General features: G+C 34.9%; 1 protein-coding gene across 2 annotated transcripts; it reads left to right on the top strand.

Annotated features, from left to right (window-relative positions):
* The first annotated feature begins 66 nt into the window (after positions 1–66).
* On the top strand, positions 67–20043 carry LOC137387439 (inositol polyphosphate 1-phosphatase-like). 2 transcript variants are annotated; one of them, XM_068073866.1, is made up of 8 exons: positions 67–106; positions 5159–5397; positions 5563–5677; positions 11537–11689; positions 15944–16127; positions 17302–17477; positions 19075–19251; positions 19408–20043. In XM_068073866.1, exons 2-8 carry the CDS (start codon positions 5176–5178, stop codon positions 19560–19562), a joined length of 1182 nt encoding a protein of 393 aa, XP_067929967.1. In that variant the 5' UTR covers positions 67–106; positions 5159–5175; the 3' UTR covers positions 19563–20043. The 2 variants fall into 2 exon arrangements, with proteins under 2 accessions (XP_067929967.1, XP_067929966.1); XM_068073865.1 differs by lacking the exon at positions 67–106 and having other exon boundaries at positions 5137–5397.
* Positions 20044–20111: the final 68 nt, after the last annotated feature.

Raw genomic sequence — 20111 nt, 5'->3', positions numbered from 1 at the left:
TAAGATGACGTAGAATATTGTGTTTCCGGTTTCGTTTTGGTTCGTTGTCTACCCTTGAAACTCTATAGGCAATCTACGAAGCTTACTAGTTTACACGGCATAGTCGGTGTGTTTTGTATTAATTTTACGCCGTAATGTTTACAAGTTAACTGAAAAGTACATATTCTGGTGTTATGCATACTGATAATTCTTGTTATGTTTTGCTACACGTTGGTTAGTTAACCGGTGACTTTTCACATATAAATCAGGAAGTATTACACGGCGTGCTATGCTTTGAGTTTGTAAATACGTGAAGTGCTCTTTTTAGACCCTTGTGGGTATTAACTGAAATGATACCCAATTACCGGACTCCCGAGTTGAATTGGGACAGTGAAATTGGAAGACCAAGCTGATGATATTAATAGAAATACATGTATATGGCAACAAAGTTCCTGCTGATAGTATTCTTTGACATCCTTTTAAGCTATGGTAAAATTTGTTGACAATTAAGAACGTACTGTTTTGTTCGTATCTATGAGTGAAGAGAATTTGGGTAAAATCTGTTTGGATGTACCAGTGAAACCTGTTTCCTAACAGATAATGTGGGAAAACAAAAAGAGATAATCACGCTAGGTTGTTGTACCAGATACTGGTTTAGCTGACATGAATCAAAGTCTTGCCTTAGACTTGCTAAGCCTTGCTTAGTCTGACAAGTAGCTTTACTGGCTTAAACAGAAAACAAGACCAGTTGGTTTAGACAGAGGACTTCTCCTGTTTACCTTTGCTTGTTCATCACAAAAGCTCTTAAAGTGAGCTAGTAACCCATAAAGCAATAGCGCTTAAACTTTAAACAGAGGACGTCAAACTCCGCTTGGCTCCAAGCGACTGGGTTATTCAAATGATACAAAAATGTTATAATGTAACTACTTTCTTGCCAAATGCTTGTCTATCTGGATTTGTGTCTGTGAATGCGGCTGTGGATCACCATTCTGATATCACTTAAACATTGCTCCATGTTACAAACTCGCCAATTCTACTTTTCAATCTGTAAAATTATGATTGGCTGCAGCTTTAAGATGATGTCCTGTGCTTTATGTTCATAAAAATGGAACAGTTGTAACTAGTGTTTTATAATAAATTCTTCAGTAATGATCAATTAAAAGCCAATTGGTGAATTTATTCCCCATTTGTTAGAATCAAACTCAATGCAATCAAAATCAAACTCAATCCCTTGATCTGAACTGGGTTTGATGGATTAGTGATTGTGACCTTGGTGGAGACCGCCAAGTTTCTCGCCTTGGCTTCCTAAGTATTCAATATATAAATATATTTCCATAAGTTGACAGCGCAGCCAATTATAAATTTCTTACTAGCCCGGCAGTCAATAAAACAAACAAATAATGAGCAGGCTGCCCAAAATATACAAGCTTTATATACACAAAATAACATAAAAGACTATTTAAGAGAAAATGTATGTAAAGTCTCACGGCTATATCTGGTTACATACAAGTGACATAAAAAACAAAAACGATACAGATAGATCATTCAATCAGGTTTTATTTACAAATATACGGTTATTCAACCATTTTAAAGTTTATTTCTTTTGCTTACGCTGGTAATACTTTTTGTGTATCTGCTTATTTTTAAAAAGTGGTTACACTTTTTAAAAATGAAAAAAAGTTTTTGACCCCTAAAAAATTTTAATTTAGAAACGAGTCGCTATTACAAAAAACAAAGAGATTGAAACTAAGAAACTAGGGTCACTTTTAACTTGTTTTTGTGAGACACAACTGATACTTGAGTTTGACTAGACTAGGTACGATTAATCAAAGCAGTTGCTGCTTTACATTTTCTCTTTTCCCCTGCAGTTTGTTCACAGAGAAGGCCTTTAGTTATATAAAAAATTTAGATATATTATCATTTTTTGGTAGCCTCTGAACATGACCAGTAAGTTTCCAAGTCTAGGAACTCTGTTTACTCACCCGCGTATCTATAAATACTACCTTTTTTTAATTTTTTAATACCAGCTGTGATGCTATAATGCATATAGTGTTCTTATAAGACAAATGGTCTCTGTGACTTGAAAACCGTGAGAATTTTTAATGTCAAAGAGTTAGATCTCCATAGAAGTCTCACCAAAGGCTTTTAGTCCCATAGGAAAAGTGACACTCGCTTCCATCTAAGACCGTCCTTCAGGCATGTTGCGAAATGCCCTTGTACAAGCGTGTCATGTTTCTTGGCAACCTTGATAGCAATGTGCAAGGACTTTCTAATCTAAGGGAGAGTGGACTATAGCTTGTTGTTCTGACTCATAATTTCATAATATTCCTTTTGTAAGACTATCACTTTTTGTAAGAGTATTCTTTCATTGGCAGTTTCCATTCAGTTCTATAATCTAGTCTCAAGTGATCACAGTCAATAGAACATTATGAGTATACCATCATAACCTTTACAAGAACTACCATACTTTTCGGACTATTAGCCGCTACATTTTTATGTTTTTAGCCATGCGGCTTATATAAGGGTGCGACTATTTTGTGGTTTTTTCTTTCGCCGCCCGGGCGCTTCAACCGGAATCTCCGGTTGATGCGCCTCTAGCGGTAAAAAAAAATGGAACAATGCCTGACGGTACTGTTCCATTAGGCACTGGGTTAAAAAATGTCGGTTAATATGAAACAGTGCCTAATATGAAACACGACAGCAAAGTTGCCGCCGTGTTAAAAATCACCATCCTAAATTCGGCGGCCTATACAAAGGTGCGACCTATGTATTTTTTTATTATCGTTTTTGAAAATAAAGCAGATGCGGCTTATATAAAGGTGCGGTTAATAGTTCGAAAAGTACAGTACTAGTACAGACTGGAAGTAACCATAGCCAATTGCATACCGAGTTTATATGTGCAAGAGTCAATTATTCAGTTTCATGTGACCACAGCAAATGGTAGATTCTGAGTATACCAATACACCTCGTGCAATTGTTGGTACTATAGACTCGAGTAACTACACCTGATCGCAGACTGAGTAGATACTTCAGGTGATCAATTGCAGACCAGACTATGAGTGTGCTAGCGTAAGCCATGTAAAAGCCGATACTGCATACATAAATGCTAGCTCTACTTTTGATCGATGTATTCATCAAGAATTAGTAGATATAAAAAGGTATTTGTGTGCCATAGTATAACAGTATGACTCCCCATACTACAGTTCAGCTACAAACCGGCTAAGTTGTTTCAATTAAATTGCTATAAGTTTGTTGAACCAAAATCAGCATTTTTCAACTATTACCAGTGATTGAGGTTTCTAGGCCAATAATACTTTTATTTGTAAAATTGACTACATATAGTCATAAAAACAAAAAATATAATAAAGCCATAGATACAATTGTATCACACAGCTTACCGGTTTTGAGTACCTGTTTTGAAAATTTACACTGCACTGTGTGTAACAACGCTATGTTGATTGTAGTCTGAAAAGAAAATGGCCAGTGTATTTCAAAGGCGTAATATTGCTACTAGGAAAGAGCTGTAAAAATGGGATAGTTTGGAAGGACATCAATTGAAAGAGGTTCCTAGACTTGAAAACTTACTGGTCATGTTAAGCGGCTACCAGGAAATGATAATATATCTAATTTAATTTTGTGACACGTAAAATTATATCACACCGGACTTTTTTTAAAACTAAACTGCAGGGGAGAAGAAAAAAAGTAAAGCAGTAACTGCTTTGATTAGTAGTACCTAATCCAGTCTAACTCAAGATTCAGTTGTGTCTCACAAAAGTAAGTTAAAAGTGACCCAAGTTTATCAGTTTCAATCTTTTTGTTCGTAATAGCGGCTCGTTTCTAAATTTACATTTTTTGGCATCTAAAACTTTACTTCATTCACCGCGTGACCACTCGTTAAAAATGTGCTTAGAATAGAAATTGAAGTCCTACTTCAGTCATATAATATTTCACTGATTAGGAGCAGCGATTATCTCTTTGGTAACAAGTGGTTTGATGACATTGATTAATCCGAAATCTGATTTGCTTTTACAAGTCTGGTGGTTGCTAGTTATTGAAAAATCTAGTGTTGTAAACTGCAGCGATGCTGAGCAACCTGATTTACATTTAGGCTCAGAATAATCTTTGCATGAGTATAATAACATATGTATTTAAAGCTTATAACAGAACGCTCAAACATATCTACCGGATTTGCCTGCTTTAACCGTAATTTCTGTAGCTCTCATATTTTTGTCATTGCTTTATTTCTGTACATGACTCACAGTTCAGAGATGATCTTCTGTTGGCTGTACATGGTTCAGCAGTTTATTGCTTCATAAGTAAGTCAACCAATTTAACAGTTTACACACTAGTAAATTATAAGCACCAAAAACAATCTCGATTTGCAACTTTTCTCAAAAAACACATAGTATCATGATTAACAAGGGTTTAAATGTTTCCATATACATGTAGAAGTGAATGGAAAAATAGATGTAATAAATCCATAATTAAGAATGTTGGCCATCCCTAGTTTCCCATGGAAAAAGTAAATTTCAAATGCCTCTGAAGAACTCAAAATTGCAGCATGTATAACTGTATAATCCACAATTGCTCCAAGTGTGTCACACGACTGGAACAAGATTGGCGTGTTACTAGGGCTATCTACAAATACGCATTCAAGTTGTTTCGATTTAATCTAGTTATAGGTTTCTTGTTTACCGTTGTAATAGCTAAGATATAAACATTCATCTACAACTTTGCGTCAAATATTTTCTTAAGGATTAGTAAATGACAGTTACTTGGAAATATTTGTGAATCGGATTCGTCAATAATCTTTGCCTCATTTTTATTTCTAAATGATTAGTATATTACTTTATACTGCTGATGTATTTGTTCCATGTCAATGATAAGGTTGCCGTTTTCTTTGGCATCAGTGATGACATTTTCCTAGCTTTTAAATTACTAATCATTTTTATAATATTGGCAGCTATGTCATCAGCCGCTAGACGGCTAGAGGTACTTCAAAGGCTGCTGTCATGCTCAAAGTATATTTAATTAGTTTATCAATATAGCTTATTTGTTTCCACTGTTGACATCCATCTCTGATTTATAGCCATGCCGTTGGTTTATAGTGGCATGAGGGTGATTAAAACCGTTAGAGTCGATGTACGAGTTTACGAGTTATGGTACATTTGTGCTTCAGAGATACTATAGCTGACTATGACGAACTTTCTAACATTTCTGGAAGGTCTAATAATCACATCAGAAAAGGCTGCACAGATTTCTAGGATAATCCGTTTAGCTTACCTCACAGCAGATGGCGCTAATCCTATCGCTACCGAGAATAAAGATTTATGGGAATCGCATTCTTCTAGCACAGATTTTAAAACTCTCGCCGATGTTTTATGTCAGTCTGTCATCGACACAGATCTTCAGCACCTGGTTGGTATTTATTGTAGTCCACAAAGTGCAAGTCAGCCTTTGTTACTGAATCAAAAGATATTCTTTTTTTGGGATTGTTTTTTAGTAATGGTAAAGTTACTATAAAATTATCAAAGTTTTTAAAGTTGCTCTTTTAAATCCTGCCTAACAGCATTTTATTTACAGTTTCCAGAAATAAGGAGGATCCGTGGTGAAGAAAATGGCACATTCCAATCAGATGATTCTTCCAATGTGCGTGTTCAGATTAATAGTGAAAAGGAAGCTACTGCTAGAATGTTAGGTGAGCTGGATTGGTAAAAAAAATTCAGTTTCACAAAACTATTTATTTGAAAAAATCTATTGCAAACAGCTCTCTGTAATTTTGTTATATAGCCATTTTTTACAAAATTCTTTCTAGAAAGTATCTTTGTTAAACAAAAACACTTATTAAAGTGCACTTTTCTATGTTTTCACTCAGTTGATTGTCAGCATATTGCTTTTCTGCCTTGAGAAACAGGAAAATGGGCATACCGTAAAACCTCTAATCGAACACCACCTTTGTGTGATCGCCACTTCTATTTGACAGCCACTATATAAGAAGGGTTGAAAAAATAGAGCACCATCCTTTAATTAAAAGTCACTCCTGTTTGACCGATACTATTTGACATTCTTAATCTTCACGAATCCATAATAGCAAATGATCAGTAGAAAAAAGTCCACAAAACCGTAGTAATAATGACTCGGTTACATAAATAACAATTAATTCGTTCCTTGTTTGTATTCTTATCGAAGTCCATTTTCCAACTTCAGGTCGTTAGGTTTTTTCTTTAAAAGCTTTGATTACAGCACCAACATCAGGCTAGTAGCAGTTCTTTTTGTAATATGGTCTTGATGCTTGGATGTACATGTAGCCTATATTGGAAAAAGTTTTCGCATAGCACTTTTTCACGGTGAAAAATGTGCTATGTCCTATTTTGAGGCTAAAATTTTAAGGCTATTTTGATTACACCCGGTTTCTCTTTATTTGCCCTCGAAGTTTCTATTCAAAATGGCATCTTGTAAAAAGTTTTGCTCTGCTAAAAAGTGGTTTTGGACGCTAACATCGACTATCTCAGCTATGCAGAAGAGGAGTTGAGGTCACAAGATACTGAAAGGTATTGAACAGACAGAAAAATATGATAAGATTTCATACAATGCAACAATCAGAACGCAACTGGCCGAGCAAACAATGCTAATATTTTTGTTTTAACCCTTTCGCGGGCGAATTTTCAAAACTAAATCAGACCCCCATGGGCGAATTAATTTTCCGAAAAATCAACTTTTTTTAAAAGGTTCATACACTTTTCTGTGTGTTATTATGTGCATATATCTATGTTTAAAGGTGCATACATATACATATACATGTATATGTCCATTGGCATATACATGTATATATATTATAAACGAATAAAAATGTATAACATAAAATATATGCTTTTCATAATAATTGTCTATTTACGAATGATATTTTCAAAAGCATTCTCCTTTACAAAGGCATTCTCCTTGACATTTCTCCTTTTCAAGTAGTACTTGTAGTACTTGTTAGTCTCTGTAACAAAGAGCTCCCACAAAGACGTACCTCCTGGATTGACAGGCTCAAAAAACTTTTCAAAATACCCTACTGGCTGAGCATCTACTGAAGTAAATACTGGGCCTGTCACTGCTACAAACTGCTGAATTGTAGGAGATTTATCTCTGTTCATGTTGGTTATAATCATCCAGGCACTGGCATCACTCCTACTTACATCCTCATCATTACTGCTACCAGCCTCTTCATCACTGTCACTTCCAGATGTAAAGTCATTCCAATCACAATCCAACCTGATTCACTGTCATCTCTTGCTACTAAATCTAAAAAGTCTCTGTCAGCTCTGAATCTCTTAGTAATTTCGGTACTAGTCCATGCTTTATTAGAATAATCTTGGGAAATTCTTTTAGAAGTCGCCATGACAGTAAACTAAATTCAAACTTTGAAAAATTCGGTAAATAAAAGCTAAAACCGAACCAAGAAGAACAAAAGTTGATAAATTATTTAGAACAAGTTTCTAATTTTCGAAATTTGATTTATTCATCACTGCTAAAAACGATCATTTTTTTTTCAAATTTAAAATCAATTTTTGAGGCTAACCGAAGCTGCCATATCGTAGCTTGCCATTGGTAAAAAAAGTAAACAAAAAATGGCATTTAGCTAACCAGAAACTGCAATAATAAAATACGTTACCGAAATGACAAAAATTTTGCTCTGTCCATTAGCAGCCGTATCGCGAAGCGACAAAAACGTAGCTCTGCCCGCGAAAGAGTTAAAAATATTAATATTTGTTTTTAAATGTTAATTTTTTGCTGCACATATTATAATTAGGGTTTGTTTATGTCACTTGTTCTTGAATATATGTTTGTAGCATTTGATAGATTATTATTATTATAAAATTTGTAAATTTGCGTATTTATAGCATATTATTTAATAGCACGATTGCGGAAATTTGAAGTCACCTCACAATGGATCGACGCTTGTGACTCCAGTTCTATTGCACATAAAAAGCTAGTTTTGGCTTCAAGCTGTAACAAACATATCGATGAATGCAATGAGCTTTTATGCAACCTTGTTAAATATAATAGTCATCAAATGAAAGTATACCTTCAAATTTGAAATAAAATAAAAAACCTAAATGCTCCAACAAGTGGCAACGCAGGCTATAAGATTATCGTTAATTAGTTAGAAGCAATAAATATCAACTCGTTGAGACATGTATCAGCTTTCTCATCTGTATATATTAAAAAAAAATTGTAAGTTTGGGTAAATAAGCAGGTTTCTTGCTTCAAAAGCGTTAATTTTGCAACGCTTGATGGCGGAAAGTGCAAAATATAGGCCACATTTGATGCGCCCATGAAAGGGTTAAATTAATCTTCTCAACTTTCTGATAAGGCATTTGAAAAATACAACGCCACTCTTTATTTGAACGTCACCTCTAATAAAGCGCCACTAAAGAAAAGGTTGAAAAATAGAGCACCAAATAGGTGTTCAAAAAAGATTTTTACGTTAGTTGCTTATCTGGTTCTTGTTTGATTAGCATTTAATCTGGGAAGTACATGTCATATAATCATTTTAGTACTTTTTGCGGATCGCGCTAAATTTCTTTTCATATTTTATTTTAAAGTGTTTGTTCCAAAACTATTTTGAATTGTAACCTAATTTGCCCTCAATTTCACTTCTATAGTTTGAATTCTAACCTAATTTACCCTCATCTCTTCTACCATAGTTTGAGTTCTGATTCAGTTTACCCTCATCTCTTCTACCATAGTTTGAGTTCTGATTCAGTTTACTCTCATCGCTACTACCATTGTTTGAATTCTGACTTAGTTAACCCTCATCTTTACTACCATAGTTTGAGTTCTGACTCTGTTTACCCTCATCTTTACTACCATAGTTTGAATTCTGATTCAGTTTACCCTCATCTTTACTACCATAGCTTGAATTCTGACTTAGTTTACCCTCATCTCTTCTACCATAGTTTGAGTTCTGACTCAGTTTACCCTCATCTTTACTACCATAGTTTGAGTTCTGACTCTGTTTACCCTCATCTCTACTACCCTAGTTTGAATTCTGATTCAGTTTACCCTCATCTTTACTACCATAGCTTGAATTCTGACTTAGTTTACCCTCATCTCTTCTACCATAGTTTGAATTCTGACTTAGTTAACCTTCATCTTTACTACCATAGTTTGAATTCTGATTCAGTTTACCCTCATCTTTACTACCATAGCTTGAATTCTGATTCAGTTTACCCTCATCTCTTCTACCATAGTTTGAGTTCTGACTCAGTTTACCCTCATCGCTACTACCATAGTTTGAATTCTGACTCAGTTAACCCTTATCTCTACTACCATAGTTTGAATTCTAGCTCTGTTTACCCTTATTTCCGCTGCCATTGTTTTCATAAAACTTATGACTGTGACAAGGTTACTACGTTGGGCAAACCATCCAAGTTTTCTTTCTTTTATGTTCAGTCAATAATTGGTGAAACACAATGGTTGTGCTGTCTGTGTATTAGTATTCTTTTATGTAGTATAGCTGCCATAGCCATGTCAAACATTTTTGAATTTAGACGCACTCGCGAACATGCACAAACACATAATATATATCTATATACACGTATATATATTTCTCAAAGTTTGTGTGTCTGTGAATGTCCGGCTATAGCTATTGAAATATTGGAATTTAAAATTCCACATTATGATAGGTTTGAAACATAGATATATAAACCTTATATAGATATATAAACCTTACATAGGTTTATATATCTATGGTTTGAAATCACTGAGATTGCAACCCCAAGTTTTAAATCCATGCGCTCTACCACTGAGGTATACAAGGCGTATTGATCAGAGGCACTATCATATACAGTATAGCGTATGCACACACTAAATGATGCATTATTTGAAACTGTATGAATTCTATTAACTCTGTGAAACACAATGCTTTGTCGTGTTTTCTTGAATTCTATTTTCGGTTTTTCGTAAGGTTTAATTGCTGTATCTACGGTCAAGGCCAATTCTTTTCAAGCTGACAATTGTATTATCTCCATAGGAAACGCCTCGACATTCCCTCTCAGACAAAAACAGTACGATATCTCATTTTTACATTTGTACCAGTATCGAGAGGTACCACTATCGTCATGTTCAAAGTTTTGATGGATAGCTTCTGGTAGAACAGTAACCTTTTTCATACACACCCACTTCTATGCAAGCATCGTTATTATTAATTCAACATATTCAGCTAGTATATACACCTAGTATACAATAAAGTATAGCCTAAAAGTCAGCATAAAGTGCTCGATACTAAAGTAGAGCTTACTATAAATTTGGTAAGAAATTTATTAAAGTTTGACTAAGCAAAAAATTACTAAAAGTTTCATATTACACAAAAGGTGTGTAACACTCATCAGATAAAATGCTTAGATTTATCCTAAGCATTTTATCTGATGAGTGTTACACACCTTTTGTGCAATATGAAACTTTTAGTAATTTTTTGCTTAGTCAAATTTTAATAAATTTCTTACCAAATTTACACCTAGTATATATACATATACATTTACTAGCTGTACTACCCGGGTAATAAAAAAGTCTGGACAGAAAATTTATTTGTATTTAACGTATAACAACATTTGCCATTCTAACTTTCAAACTTCATAACATGAGAAGAGTGTTTGCTTTAGTTTAAATAAATTAAGAGAGAAAATAAAAACAACTGTAAAGGCTTTGAAATATTATCAAACAACTGTAACTTTCAAACTTCACATCATGAGAAAATTGTCAAAAAATAAAAAAAAATAAAAACAGCTGTAAAAGAGTTTAGATTTAAATGTGCAATAATTGGCAAGTAATAGCTATATTAAGTCTTTGGTACGATTACAATAAAAGATGATTCGGTAATGATACAATTAATACGAACGGAGAAAACAAAATAAAACTCCTGAATGTGTTGACTTAATAATAACTATTCTTGCATAGAAGTGTGTGTGTGTGTATAAAAAAAGGTTACTGTTCCACCAGAAGCTATCCATCAAAACTTTGAATACGACCGATACTGGTACCTCTCGATACTGGTACAAATGTAAAAATGAGATATCGTACTGTCTTTGTCTGACCGAACAGAGAGAGAATGTCGAGGCTCTTCCCACCGAGATAATACAATCGTCTGCGTGAAAAAAAATAGCTCTGACCGCGGATTTAGCAATTGAACCTTACAAAAAACCGAAAATAAAATTTCAAGAAAACACGAAAAAGCATCGTGCTTCATAGAGTTAATAAAATTCATAGTTTCAAATAATACTTTATTATTATACGTGTGCATACGCTATACAGTATATGTTATCACCTTTGATCAACACGCCTTGTATAGCTCAGTGGTAGAGCGCATGGATTTAAAACTGCAATCTTGGTGAGTTTAAATCTATCATAATGTGGAATTTGAATATCCAAGCTTTTGCTTTTAACAGCTATAGCCGGACATACACACACTTACACACACATACACACACATACAAATTTTGAGAAATAGTTATATATATAATACTAGAGATTTGTGATGTTACTAAACTAGAGGGTTGTGTCTTTGTTCTAGCCAAAGCATTGCCTGATAACTCAGAAACAGTAAGTAAGCTATCATCTATCATACACTCTCGATTGGATGTACCAGATAGTGTGAGAGCCGAGCTAGAGCACTGCAAGGGATCATTAAACCTTGCCGACATCAGCATATGGATAGACCCTATCGGTTTGTACCTCTCCTCCACTGAGATTAATTAGGCACATAGGTCGTTGTAGCAGCTTGCTCCAAGTAATCACACTAATAAATGGTTTACCACATTCTGCGGTGATTGTGGTGATTGTACACTGTGGATGTATTTTGTATAGGTCTATTAGACAAGCTTTCCAATTAATTATAGTGTGTGTTATAGCGCTCAGTGTTGTCAACTTAGTGTGTGTGCCTGAGGTTGGTCCGCTTAGCAAGTTCAAGACAGTTCATAGCAATCGGTCTGTCAACAAGGATTATGGTGGGTCGTGTTAACTTCAGAGAACATTCAGCAGTCATCGATTCCCATAGTTTTCACACGTATTCATCGCGTAAGCGAGAATGTCTACAGATTTCGATTTTAAAAAGAAAACTTCCCAAAATAGTTGCTGAGGCGGGCATCGGAATGGATTTGGTTCAAAACCATATTTCTGTTTCATTCTTTGGTTCTTACTAGTAAAGGTTATTTGTGGTAAACCTCTCTTGCTGTTCCAATGTCAGTTAGAATACCAAAGTACTCAAAAGTTTCCAAAATGTCAGTTACTTTGAAATCAGCAAAAAAGAAACGATTTCAGTACTCTTACGTTAATTACAGAAACCGTCGGCAATTCGACAATGCTATAGACTGGTGAAATGTGCATGTTATTTTTTCGTGAAATGCGCACGACTTAATGGTTCTATTCTCTGTTACTCGGCGTTTCGTTTGCCGGTCTTAACTTTTATTAAACCAAGCTTTTCAAGCGTTTTGTGACGGTTTTCGGTCAGATTAATCTGTCTATTTGTGTATAATCCGATCAGATGGGTAAGTTTTAAGAGACTGTCGACAATTTACAAAGACATAGTAACATATTTAAATAGGCTTATATGTGTTTTGTATCGTTATTATACTTTGACGACTCTACAAAACGATGGTTAAATTTGTTGATGAGATTTCGAAACAAGGGTTTGCGACGTTGTTGATGAATAATTTTCGTAAGTTGTATGCACATGCATTTATCATAAAAACTCTCAAACTTCGCTCCGCTCATTTGGTCGTGGGATTGTTTATATGATGTTTATCATATATATTATTTACATAATTTTGTTCATCATATATATTATTTATATCATTATGTTTATCATATATATTATTTATATCATTAATTATATTTATCATATATATTATTTACTGTAAAACCTCGAATTGAATGCCATGGCGCTCTATTGTTTTACCCTTCCTCTTTGGTGGCTACCAATTGGAAGCGGCATTCAAATAGAGGCTGGCGGTCTATGTTTCGAATGGCTCGTCAGAATTTTCGGAAGATAAATTTAGCCCTATTTCTGGTGAAGCGAATGTCGCCTATATTTTGCCCTCTTTATCCGGTGGAGCGATATTAAACCTTCTGCATGCAATAACTGTGCTATCCTACCCCAAACTTGTCAAAGATCTCTTGATAAATGAATGTGCATCGAGAAACATGATATAATCGAGAAATATCTCTACCAGTTGTTATCTATTGCTTGCAATTTACCTGCGATGATATTATAGCCTGTGTCCTTCTTTGTAGTTTGGTTGCATTTTCAATTTTTATTTCATTTTAACTTTGAAGACATATTTTTATTTTATATCTATACTTAACATTTTTGAATGAAAGCTCATCGCACTCACTGATATGTTTGCTACAGTTTTTAGCCAAAACTACCTTTTTATGTGCAATAGAAGGGGAGTTACGAGCATCGATCCATTGTAAGCCGTGTTAAGATATTCGCAAGGATGCTATTAAATAACATGCTATGAATCCGCATATTTATAATTTATGCAATAATAATCTATCAAATGATACAAATATATATTCATGTACAAGTGACATACACGAACCATACTTACCGGTATATTACATCCAAAAACAAACATTAACGTTTTTAAAACAAAAATATTTCCATTGTTTGCTCGGATAGCTGCGTTCTGATTGTTGCATCTAGTTGTCCAATACCTTCCACAATATATTCTGGCCTCAACTTTTCTTGTTCACTGCTGAACTAGTCGATATTAGCGTCCAAACAATTTTTTAGCAGTGCAAAATTTTCATGCGCTGTATTCAGCACTGATGCAATGCGTAAAAGTTTGCTCGGTAAACGTAACCTTTGGGCCAAAACTTGCAAGCCGGTTTTTATATGAATGTCCTTCGAAGTATTAGGATGCGTTAAACAAGGAATTACTATTAGCCTGAGACAGTTAGTAGTTATTTCTATGGCATTGCTTTCAAATTTCCATCTACCATTGTATAGTTGAACCGTTTTATAAATGTACATGTACTTCGAAGTATTAGGACCGCGTTAAACAAGGAACCACTATTAGCCTGAGGCAGTAATTATTTCTCTAGTGTTTTTTTTTATATATGTAGGCTACTTTGAAGTAGAAAGACCGCGTTAAACAGTGAACTACTACTAGCCTGAGACCGTTATTGACTATTTCTGTGTTGTTGCTTTCAAAGTATTAACAAAAAAACCAAAAGCTTTGGAATTAGACAATGAGAAAATTAATTGTTATTGATAAAAACGATTTATTAATAATACAATTTTTTGGACACTTTTCTCCTGATCAGTTGATATTATGGGTTCATAAAGATCAAATACAGTCATACTTCGACTTACGAGCTTAATGCGTTCCGAGACTGAGCTCGTAAGTTAATTCACTCGCATGTTGGTGCAATTTATTTATATATAGAACCATTAAATATTTATTGATTGGTTTCCATTCTCTAAAAAATGCAAATAAAACACTCAAAACAAGATATTGTAACAGAAAGAACATGTTGGTTATTGTCCTAATTTACCAAATGCTTTCAAAAAGCAACAATAAAAAAATAATGCAAGGAAATGTGATTAATTAAAATGTAAAATTAAATACATACAATAGCAGCTAACGCTAGCATTTGCCTGAGGGAGATATAAGCTATCCTTCATTACAACAGTTGACTTTGATAAATTTGGATTTTATCAATGTCTCTAAAGACAAACGTAGAAGCAAACCTAAAAGCAAACTTTCATTTTTAACTTAACGTAATTAAAATTTCTTCGGCGTTTGAAGTTTCTCGCTGGTTAGCTAATTTTTCCTTTGTTTCGCATTCACGACTAGCCGGCCGTTTTAAGATAATCCTATCTAAAGACGTTTGCCTTTGTCACGCTTTCAACATGTTGCGATTAGGACGAACGCAGGTGTTGTCACAAAAGGTTAATGCACGACCACTAGCCAACTTGTCCGAATGTCTATTTTTATAGTTTTGCGAGATAGTACCGGCCTTTTCATATAGCATCGTTTCAGTTACGCTGTCACCGGCCAATTGTTTATCCAATGCCTGAGCAGTCTCTCCATCAACGGTCGTGAAGATCGCTGCGCTGTTTAGAAACTATGGCCAGTCCTTTTGCGAACTAAATGCCCTGAATATAATCCTTCGGTTTGATAATTGTGGATGTATTTCTGTCATATTGCTGAGCTAGCTCAATCACGCATACACATTTTGCATATTTTTCAATAATTTTCCGTTTAATATCAACTGTTATGATTCGCTTTTTCTTTGCATTATCTTTCATTTTACTGGCAAACTTTTGATCAACGCAGGGTACTTTTAATTCACATAATTCTGCACTGAAAATCGCACACAAAAAACACAGTACAAAAGTATAACCTGAGCCGTTGAAAAATACAGAGTGATGCTGTTCTCATAAAACACCTCCGGCATACTTGGCAACTGACTCACGTGCTCGTATCTCAAACATGGCTCGTATGTTAGTGCTAAAACTTGCTTAAAAGCTGGCTCGTATCTCAAGTTTCTCGTACGTTGGAGCACTCGTAAGTTGAAGTATTACTGTAATGTCAAAGTGGCGGTCAACTGAAGAGTGGCTGTCTATTTTTTCAACTCCTCTCTCAATTGGAGGTCGCGTTTAATTAGAGGTTTTACGGTATATTATTATGTTTATCATATATATTATTTATATCATTATATTTATCATATATATTTATTGAACACCTTAGAGTCGAAGTTGCTTCGTAACTCACTCTTGTGAGCCGAAACAACAAGCAGTTTTCCGGTTAGATGGCTAAGAAATCAAGCAAAAACTTTTCATGTTAAAAAGGCTAAAGTTGATCATATGAACATATGACTCAAATAGCAAGAAATCTTTTGATTTCTCTAACATTCTCAGCTGCAGACGTATCATTCAAATGACTAGTCATTTCTGTGTTTTGTCTCACAGATTCGACTAAAGAATATGTCACATGCAAAGAAACAGTTGCTGACGGTGGTATCTGTTACAAAGGCCTGCCTTGTGTTACCGTACTCATTGGCGCCTACAACAAGGATGGTCTGCCTGTGGCAGGTGTCGTTAGCAGACCATTTGGTGGCATGGCTGACAAACAGAAGGCAGATAGTAAAAGTAGGTGAGACAGACAAAATAGTTCTTTAAGCTTCTGCTTTTAATTGGTTATCCAGCCCTCGAGTGTATCTTTTTTCATATATATAACTGTCAAAATCAACTATAATAAATATGCTAGTATTGTCGTTCAAAATTATCTATGCACTAGCTGTGCTACCTGGCGTTGCCCGGATATTAAAAATCAGCTTGTGTACAATGAGAAGTAATGAGAATTTCCTGCTACTTGCTTTTAGCCTGGCACATTGCCAATGGATAATTTGAGTTAGCTTACTAATGACAATCACTTACTGACGCAATCACCCTGTGTGGTATGCAAAGCCATTGGGTATGCGCTCTCATATAGCGACTTATGTCAGCAAGCGAAAAACTCAATCTCTGTGGCTTATTGTGTAGGGCGTCGTACTGGCAAATGGTAGGCTCCGAGATCAAATCTTCTTTGGTACGGATTCTTTATTCCAAGAGTTTAATAGCTATAGCCAGAATACGACATAAAACATACTTTGAGAAATATATATAGACTAGCAGTCCCTCCCCGGGTGTTAAAAATCAGCTTTTAAGCTGGTAAGCTTACTAATTCTAAGCTAGTAAGCTAGTAATTCCAGTAAGCTAGATAATAGGTGCTAGGATTCTAATGGTGGTAGGCCATGACGTTGCATCAGCATTGTTGTCTAGCTACAGCTATTCTAATAATAGCTATAGCCAGAATGACAGACAGACGACAGACATACTTTGAGAAATATATATAGATGTATGTATATTATATATATGCAGTACTTATATATACTGTATATGTATATTATATGCATATTATATATGCATATGCTATATAAACTTGTTTCTTGAAGTGATTGAATCTGAAGTCGGAAGTCACTGCGGTTGATAACAGTTTTTTAGAACAACTTGTTAATCAAAGTTGCAAGTTTTTCAAACTATCTGAGAGACCTTGTTTTGCTATGAACCTTTTTTCAACTGTTAACAAGTCAGCAATTAATTAATGGTAAATCTAATGGTTGCATCTATTGGTAGCATATCTACTTTATATGAGTGAACAACTCTGGCAGTGTTAAACTAATATGAATAATTCTCTCTCTCTACAAGCGTTCACATTCCTATAGGCTTAGTAAGCTTATTCCTTGTGTAAAACTTCAAAATTTCATTACTTTTGCTGTCCATTTTAGATGGGAAAATGAGATTTACTGGGCCTACAGGTCACCTGAGACGGGCCTAGGCTATGCAAGTAGCACCTGTAAGCATACAAGCACATCCCGGGAAAAACTCAAAATAGCAACCAGTGCTGGAGAGCATATGTCATTCCTAGTAGAAAACCCCAACTACCAACTGATCTCACCTAAAGGTATTTAGTTTGAATATTACTCATTTGGAGTTGATGCGTGGGACTCAATCTATGATGTGGTAAACATGTGTTTGACTCATTCTATGATAGTGTTTATGGATGTCGTGTCACTGTCATGAAGGTGCATCTATCCCAGAATGTAATTTGAATTTATTTGCGAAGCTCTAGGATGGTTTAATTACGTTGTCATCCATCTGTTATTATGCATTTACCCCACAGCTGAAAATGATTTTCAAAGTTAAAAGACATGATTACGTGACATAATCTGCAAGGCATCACTGATTCGAATCTTATGTCTTTATTATTACGTTATTAATTTTTTTGTTTTTATTTAGCCTGAAATTATAGCTGTAACTAGACAGTGAATGTTTACATTGAAGTTTTTATATTGCCGCAGGTAATGAGTCTGGTTATACTACTTTAAAGGTTGCATCGCAACAAAATTCACATTACAGTTATTTGCTATCAAAAGGTTCACCATGTCTTACTCTGCTGTGTTGTAGGTGCAAAATATGTGGAAATGTGATTATAAGCTCTTAAAAGCTCAAAAACGAACAGTTAATCGCAGCCATGACAAAAACGCCGTAGTTAAGAATATCTTTATTTTGATGACGTTCTCAAACATTTTGGTTATTGTTTTGACCCGTGATGTTTTGGCGCGAACTGAAAGGCCAATAAAAGGCTCGTTATAAAACGTTTCGTAGCACTAGTTTATGGCAAACACTTCGTTTTACGTGAAGTGTATTTGTGAAAGAATTTCGACGAATGTGGTTGCATGAAAGTGTAAACAGAAGCGCATCGTATTCAACTACGTGCCATTTGAGCCGTTTTGGAGAGGGATTCCAACCTACAGCGTTTTCGTGATGGCTGGCTGCGATTAGCTGTTCATTTTTGAGCTTTTAAGAGTTTGTAATCACATTTCCACATATTTGGCACCTACAACACAGCCGAGTAAGACATGGTGAACCTTTTGATACCAAATAACTGTAATGGGAATTTTGTTGCAAGTCAACCTTTAATTTTTTTAAAATCTTTGGTCAAGTTTGCTGTAGATGCAGCTTAAATAAAACAAATATTGAAAAGCGTATGAATTTAAAATATTTTCATTTAAATCGATAGCTCTAGCCTCTATATTTAATAGTGCATCATGTTGTATATAACTATTCAACTGATTAGGGTACTGACTTACGATAAGTAGGTTGGTGGTTTGTAAACAAAGCTTGCACGGCTGGCACTCGCTGCACCGGGTCAGCAACTGATGACATACTGACTGAGCGTATGTCCTCTAAATCGTAGTTTCCTTTAAATCATAGTTGTGTCCAGAAAAGAGTCGCTTTTGATCAGAGTTCGGACCAGCCAAGAAAGCTTTAACAGTCCTGGCAGCATATTATTTTACAGATTCTGCCAGGATATGACTAAATATGATGCCAAGCATTGTCACTCATCACAGTCGCATGCCAACACAATATTTTCCACATCTAGACATTTCTCAATAACCTTAGATAAAGTTGGCAAGCAATGGTATGCTGTCATGCTAATTTGTTGTCATAATAATCTCTCCTCATTAGGCTACATTGCATTATGTTATCTGACACAGGTGCAGGAAATAAAATATTGGCAGTGGTGAATGGCCTCGCTGACCTCTATATCGTAACCATAGAGTCAAATGTTGTGCATAGATGGGACACATGCGCAGGTCATGCGATTCTTAAGATGGCTGGTGGTGGAATTGTTAGCTATAAAGACACTTTGGATGCACTAACTTCTTATCAAGGTAATGCATGCATGTCATTCGTATGGTTTGGCTGATCGTAGACCCTTTTACGCATTTGAGTATTATTATTTTGTACTAAAGTTAAAAATCTCTGCACTTTTATAAACATCAGACTACAATGGGAGCTACAAATAATGTTTGTGTTTTTTATTGCAGGTGACTTAGCTTCATTTCCTTTCTCAAAATATGAGATTGACTACAGGGGTGGCGAGGAGCCCCTCAAAGATGGCATCGTCGCTTATTCTCAACCAGAACATATTGTTAGGCTATTTTCTGATCTCCTAGTTTACTTGAAACTACGTACGCCATGACATAAAACATGATTTAGGGGCCTATTCTCGAGTGGTTTTGGGTGCATGCGTTAATAAATTGTTATTTTTGTATGAATTCTTAATACAAATGTGCTCACTATTGTGAATCAAAGTTTGTTGTTTATACAATGTTTATGTATGATTGCTGTTTTAACAGATGCCATATAATATGATATTTGCTAGGCCTAAGGCTAGGCTTTGAAGACCTTGTACACTGCATGTCGTATTCGCTGTAGTCCCTGGACTATTACTCTAGTTGTTTGCACAGAGAGATGTTTTGTATCTGATTAAACATGACACGTTAATATAATGAACAATCATTTGCTCATCTCTAATAGTTTTATGTCTACTGTGAGATTATTTTAGATTTAGTCCATCTATTATTGAAAGAATGTTTTGTTTTTTAATTTGACTTCAAGTTGTGAATTTCACTTTATGTTTTGAAGTTTATTTGTTCATAAAATATAATAGCAATTGGAATCGCAAACATTTTAGTTTTTGAATGATTGTCTCAAAGTAATAACAAAAATTGTAAGCATTTAGTTCTAT

The sequence above is a fragment of the Watersipora subatra genome, chromosome 2 (assembly GCF_963576615.1).
Source record: "Watersipora subatra chromosome 2, tzWatSuba1.1, whole genome shotgun sequence".
NCBI classification, from domain to species: Eukaryota; Metazoa; Bryozoa; class Gymnolaemata; order Cheilostomatida; family Watersiporidae; genus Watersipora; species Watersipora subatra.
This window is presented reverse-complemented; position numbering and strand designations above follow the sequence as displayed.

Bases quoted from the DNA above. Each gene is read 5' to 3' on its own strand.
- LOC137387439 (XM_068073866.1), top strand. From the start codon at position 5,176: ATGACGAACTTTCTAACATTTCTGGAAGGTCTAATAATCACATCAGAA. The intron at 11,690-15,943 runs GTTTGTACCTCT...TTTGTCTCACAG, and splicing joins CATATGGATAGACCCTATCG to ATTCGACTAAAGAATATGTC. The intron at 16,128-17,301 runs GTGAGACAGACA...TGTCCATTTTAG, and splicing joins AAGGCAGATAGTAAAAGTAG to ATGGGAAAATGAGATTTACT.